This window comes from Chionomys nivalis, chromosome 10 (assembly GCF_950005125.1).
Source record: "Chionomys nivalis chromosome 10, mChiNiv1.1, whole genome shotgun sequence".
NCBI lineage: Eukaryota > Metazoa > Chordata > Mammalia > Rodentia > Cricetidae > Chionomys > Chionomys nivalis.
This window is the reverse complement of record NC_080095.1, coordinates 16,880,581-16,886,786: the sequence shown is the minus strand read 5'-3', so window position 1 is coordinate 16,886,786 and position 6,206 is coordinate 16,880,581. Positions and strand designations below refer to the sequence as shown.

Genomic DNA, 6,206 nt, shown 5'->3' with positions numbered 1-6,206 from the left:
TTGCTCTTAGTACAAGCCACATGGGGAATTCCTGTTTTAGCTTGTGTACTTACTTCTAAGACTAGTACATGCAGAACTATAGGGGATGAAAAATTTTAAGATGAAACTTAAGCCATCTTAATTTTTTCTGTTAAACATGAAGTTATCTCAGAATACTTCCAAGTGAAATTATTTGGTCTAATAAGGGATCCAGCTCGATCGACAGCTAAACACTTCAGACCACAAAGTTAATAGGTTACATTACGTCTTACAACAAACGTTCTACCAACCTATTGAATCAAACCTATAGTATCACAGTATCACACAAGTAGAAAGAAATTTTATCTTCCCCTTAGTTTTCATGCCACACAGATGTCTTAATGTTAACAAAAATAAACAAAAATCCTGGGAAATATATCATCAGAAGGAATGATAGTAAGCATCAAACACATAGTTCTGGTGAAGCTTAGTCTACTTCTTCCATGCGTGAAGTGTCGTCATCTCCTTCCAGGGGTGGCATTTCTTCAGTTACAGCAGCACTGGTATCATCCACAGTAGGATCATCTTCATCAATACCTGTTTTGGGGATAAAGCGTTACAGTTGTTAATTCCAAATAAGGAGCCTCAGCCGGGCGGTGGTGGCGCATGCCTTTAATCCCAGCACTCGGGAGGCAGAGGCAGGCGGATCTCTGTGAGTTCGAGACCAGCCTGGTCTACAAGAGCTAGTTCCAGGACAGGCTCCAAAGCCACAGAGAAACCCTGTCTCGAAAAACAAAAACAAAAACAACAAAAAAAAAAGGAGCCTCAATTTGCTTTAGACTGAGCATTAACAAAACCTCATAGCAGGCAAGCCAAGTATATATGCCTATAAACCTAGCACCTGAGGGGCAGAATCATCCAGGGGCACCCTCAGCTATACACACACGGCTAGTCTGGGCTAAATGTGACTATGCTAAACAGCAATAATCCATTTTTGTCTCACACAGCTCAAAATGAACATATCCCATTCAACACGTTTCTTTTCCTTGTAACATGTAGTCTGCAGCTTACCTAGACCAAGCTTGATCATCCTGTAGATCCTGTTAGCGTGTGTCTGGGGATCTTCCAGACTGAAGCCAGAAGACAGGAGTGCAGTTTCGTACAGTAAGATGACCAGATCCTTCACAGATTTGTCGTTCTTGTCGGCCTCTGCCTTTTGCCGGAGGGTTTCAATAATGGAGTGATCAGGGTTTATCTCCAGGTGCTTCTTTGCTGCCATGTAACCCATCGTTGAGTTGTCTCTGAGGGCCTGAGCTTTCATGATTCTTTCCATGTTTGCTGTCCACCCATATGTGCTTGTGACAATACAGCATGGGGATGTCACCAATCGGTTTGATACAACCACCTATAATAAAATCAAGCCATGACTAAGGTCTACAAAAACTGACCAGAAATAGTATTTGCAAATATAGGCATCAGTTATGTAACCCATCAAACTAAGACCAAGTAGCAGGTTAGCCAGTGATAGCAACACAAGGAAACATTCACATACCTTTTCAACCTTTTTCTCCAAAATATCTTTCATAATTTTGCAGAGGTTTTCAAATTTTGTCTTTTTTTCTTCTTGCTTCTTTTTCTCCTCTTCATCTTCTGGAAGCTCCAGTCCTTCTTTGGTAACTGACACCAAGGTCTTGCCTTCAAATTCCTTCAGTTGTTGCACACAATATTCATCAATGGGCTCAATCATATAGATTACTTCTAAGCCATGCTTTCGGAGGCGTTCCACAAAAGCTGAATTAGCAACTTGGTCCTTGGTCTCACCTGAGAGATATATTGTAGTTACATTTAGAAATGGTTTCAAGCTGGGTGATGATGGTACATTCCTCTAAATCCCAGCACTTGGGGAAAAAAGGTTTTCATGTTGTTGGGCAATGGCACTACCTGCCCTTAATTGCAGCAGAGGCAGTCAAGATCTGAGTTAGAGGCCAGCCCAGTCTACCATACAAAGCTAGTTCCAGGATAGCTAGGGCTGTTACAGAGAAGAAAACCAGCCTTTAAAAAAAATGGTTTCATGTACTCTCAAGTTTTCTACCTAGCAACAGGCTTAATTACTAGGCTGGACATTCTTGCTTACAGAAATGCTATCCTGAGTATCACACAGGTAGAGAGAACAGATATTTACTTGACCATCACCTGTAATAAAGTAGATGTGCTTCTGGTTTTCCTTCATTCGGGTGCAATAATCTTTCAGAGAAACCATCTCATCTCCAGAGGCAGATGTGTAGTATCGCAACAGCTCTGAAAGCTTCTTCCGATTTTGAGAGTCTTCATGAATTCCAAGCTGAAACAAAAAAAGCATAGAAATGTTTCCCATATATAAATAGAACCAGTCTTTTATCCCAATTCTTGGGAGGCAGAGGCAGGGGGATTTAAGTTTGAGGTCGGCCTGATCCAAGTTCCACACAGCCAGAGTGCTACATAGTAAAAACCCATCTCAAAAACCAACCACCAACCAAAAACAAGCTAGTTTTGAATGCTGCCAGTAGCTGGAAAACGTTGTCAACACCAACCTTTATATTTTTTGAGAACTGCTCATAAAACTTTTTGTAGTTCTCTTTATCTTCTGCCAGCTCAGTGAATAGTTCTAAGCATTTCTTGACCAAATTCTTTCTGATAACTTTCAAAATTTTGCTTTGCTGCAACATTTCACGGGAGATATTTAGAGGAAGATCCTCAGAATCCACCACTCCTCTAATGAAATCTGGGGAGGAAAAGACCAAAGATGAACTAATTGTTCTGAAACTGTAACTGATGTTCATTTTTTTCCTCCAGGGGATTGAACCCAGAGCCTCAAGTTAGGCTAGGACTCTGTCAATAAGTTACCACTGTCAGTCCCCCAAACCAGTGCAGACCCCAGAGAAGTAGTGGGATTACTTTTGACTATTAACAGTGCTTTTTCTTTTTATTCATACTTACTCAGATACTCAGGAATTAACTCTTCACAGTTATCCATGATGAAAACTCTGCGCACATACAACTTGATGTTGTTCTTTTTCTTTCTGTTTTCAAACAGATCAAAAGGAGCACGTCTTGGGACAAAAAGGAGGGCCCGGAATTCCAATTGTCCTTCAACAGAAAAATGCTGCAATAGAATGAAATACTTTTAACTGCCAGACAAAATGAACTTACTTCTCCACTGAGCTATTTGACAGATACTCGATATAAAGGGGTTATAAAGATAATCCAACCTGCCAAACTGTAAAGACAGACTGGCTTTAAGCACTCAGTAATCACTCACCTTTACTGCCAAATGTTCTTCCCAATCGTTGGTTAAGCTCTTGTAGAACTCTCCATATTCTTCATTAGTAATGTCATCAGGATTTCTGGTCCAAATAGGCTTTGTTTTGTTGAGCTCTTCCTGGTCGATGTACTTTTCCTTTATCTTCTTCTTCTTCTTCTTGTCACCATCCTTCTTTTCTTCCTCTTCTTCATCGGAACCGACATCTTCTATTTCAGGCTTGTCGTCAGACTCCTTTTCTTCTTTTTCCTTCTCTTCCTCTTTATCTTCTTTTTCTTCAGCTTCATCATCACTGACTTCCTTATCACGTTCCTTCTCCACCTTCAAAGAAACAAACATGTCAACATCTACATTGTACATCATAAACTAAAGGATAGACTAAGGAATGAATTAACTAGTCAAACCCAAGTGGCCTAGACTTTCTCAACAGCCCTTTTTTCAGTGTACAAAGACCTACCGAACTGGTTCCACATAGGCTTCAAGCTATCTCTAGTAAACGTTAGGTTCACTACTACAAAAGAACTAAGATCTTTTGGGGAGAGGGAAGGGGAGCAGAGAAAAACAGCACAAGAACAAAAAAAGGCAAAAAAAAAAAAAATCAAACTAGGATTTTAGTCTCAATTATCCTACAGAAATTTGCAGTTGAACGTCAAACTTACGAAGAGAGTAATGGGATAGCCAATAAACTGAGAATGTTTCTTCACGATCTCTTTTATTCTCCTTTCCTCCAAGTACTCAGTTTGGTCTTCTTTCAGGTGTAAGATGACCTTTGTTCCACGACCCATTGGCTCCCCTGGGGGGAAAAAAAAGGTAAAAGCCTAAATTTAAATGGCTATTAGTAACCTTAGCGCTTGCTGGAGTATTGAGATGAATGAAATTAAAACTCAAATAATGCATCACCACCTCACTGTTCCCAAAAGCAAACACTACAGATGCAAAGGCCCCACCCCACAGCTTGCACCACTGAACATTAGCTGTACAATTCTGTATTTCCTCTAGCAAGCAGCCCAGCTCCTCCAACTCTCCCTTTAACAATTGTGTTGGAGGACTTCACATCTCACAGGGCGCTCGAACTCTCCAGTTCTCCCAGCTAACAAACTCTGGCCTTTGCCTACCTGTGTCAGTCCTCACTGTGAAGGATCCCCCGGCTGAGGATTCCCAGGCATACTGCTCATCGTCGTTGTGTTTGGTGATCACGGTCACTTTCTCAGCGACCAAATACGCAGAGTAAAAACCAACACCAAACTGGCCAATCATAGAAATATCTGCACCAGCCTGCAAAGCCTCCATGAAGGCTTTGGTGCCAGACTTGGCAATGGTACCAAGGTTATTGATCAAGTCAGCCTTGGTCATTCCAATTCCAGTATCCACAATGGTGAGGGTTCGATCTTGTTTGTTGGGAATGAGATTAATGTGCAGCTCCTTCCCAGAATCTAGTTTGCTAGGGTCTGTCAGACTCTCGTATCGGATCTTGTCCAGAGCCTATTAAGAGAGCATGAAAAGCGTCAAGCATAAAGCCAAGCTCCAAGGTGAAATTTTTCCGGCACCAAACCCCAATTCTCCAATGGTAACACTCACATCTGATGAATTGGAAATGAGCTCCCTCAGAAAGATCTCTTTGTTCGAATAGAATGTGTTGATGATCAAGGACATCAACTGGGCAATTTCTGCCTGAAAGGCAAAAGTCTCGACCTCTTCCTCCTCCATTGGTTGGTCCTGGGTCTGGGTTTCCTCAGGCATCTAGAAAGAGCACAGCGCTGTGAGCGTCACCGTATGCCTACAGCCGCGCTAATGACTTCCCACTCTAGAAATGTATTTTAAGACCAATATTCCGGATTAGGAAGGGGACGAAAGAGGGGAAGGCGAGAAGGGGAGGATGGATGACAAAGGGATGACCTCATTTCAGAATGCGGTAATTACGAGGCGCATGTGCGCGCCTCGGGGAGGGCGCTCGGACCCAAGCGGCTCCACGCACGCCGTCCCCAACGGCCACCCTCCCCCCCCAACCCTCCGCTATGGCGCCTCCGTCCTCCGCCCGCGCCTCAGGAGCACCGGCGACAGCCGCGGTAGCCTAGGCGTGAGGCAGGAGCCGAGCGCTCGCCTCGCCGCCGCCGCTCCCTCCCAGCGGCGCTCGCCGCATTCTGGGCCTGGGGCTAAGGCGCGGAGGCCACCCGGGGCCTGGGGTCTGGGGCCATGGTAGCCCACCTCCGCGGGCTGAGGGAGCTCGGAACGCGCCCCGGCCCCGCCGCCGCGCCGCCCGAGGAGACCACCTCGTCCCCCGGTCCCCACTAAACCCGTCGGAGAGGCCTCACCTTTGCTGAGTGACCACGCACGAAACGTGACTATCCGCACCACGACACCGAAGCAACTGGCGCGCCGCCCCCCCGCGCCGGCCTTATATAGACGCGGGCCCGCCCAGCGCGCGCGGAGCTTTTTCCAGAAGCCTCCCGAACCTTCCGGAAGAACCCTCCCCAACCGCCGCCGCGGCCGCGCGCCTGCGCCTGCGCACTGGCAGGGTCCCGCCCCTCCGCCGGGAGCGCGCAGAACGAACGTAAGCCCCTCCTCCACAGCTAGGCTCTCTGCGCCTGCGTAGTGAGGTGCCTTCTGGGGCCGCGCGCCGCCGGCCACGCCGTCCAGCGCATGCGCCTGAGAGGCGCCATGTGAGCGCTTTGGTGTAGGGCTCGTCTCCTAGGTGCCGGTGAAAGGGACGTTCTGTTGTGAGCGCGTGCTCTGTGTGGACCTGCGGCCCGGCCTTTTCCCCGCATATGGCCCTTGCATTGGTTTGTGCTCAGTGAGAAGCGGAAAAGGGCGCCTGCCCTGGGGTCCCCATTGCAGACGAAGGCCCGCGGCGGGAGGCTGCGGGCCCCTGGCTTCCGCCCGGAACGGAGGGTCCGCTTGTCGCAGCGGGCGGGCCTCCCAGGTCCACTGCGTGGCTGCCGCAGTCTGAATT

The 6,206-nt window shown here is 46.8% G+C and overlaps 1 protein-coding gene across 1 annotated transcript; it reads right to left on the bottom strand.

Moving 5' to 3' along the window:
* Positions 1 to 303: 303 nt before the first annotated feature.
* Hsp90aa1 (heat shock protein 90 alpha family class A member 1) lies at positions 304 to 5,728 on the bottom strand. Its single transcript, XM_057782863.1, has 11 exons — positions 5,569 to 5,728; positions 4,835 to 4,996; positions 4,372 to 4,738; positions 3,916 to 4,049; positions 3,257 to 3,577; positions 2,935 to 3,100; positions 2,529 to 2,719; positions 2,152 to 2,299; positions 1,511 to 1,779; positions 1,030 to 1,363; positions 304 to 555 (listed from the first exon to the last, which is right to left on the bottom strand). Exons 2-11 carry the CDS (start codon positions 4,994 to 4,996, stop codon positions 446 to 448), a joined length of 2,202 nt encoding a protein of 733 aa, XP_057638846.1. The 5' UTR covers positions 5,569 to 5,728; the 3' UTR covers positions 304 to 445.
* Positions 5,729 to 6,206: the final 478 nt, after the last annotated feature.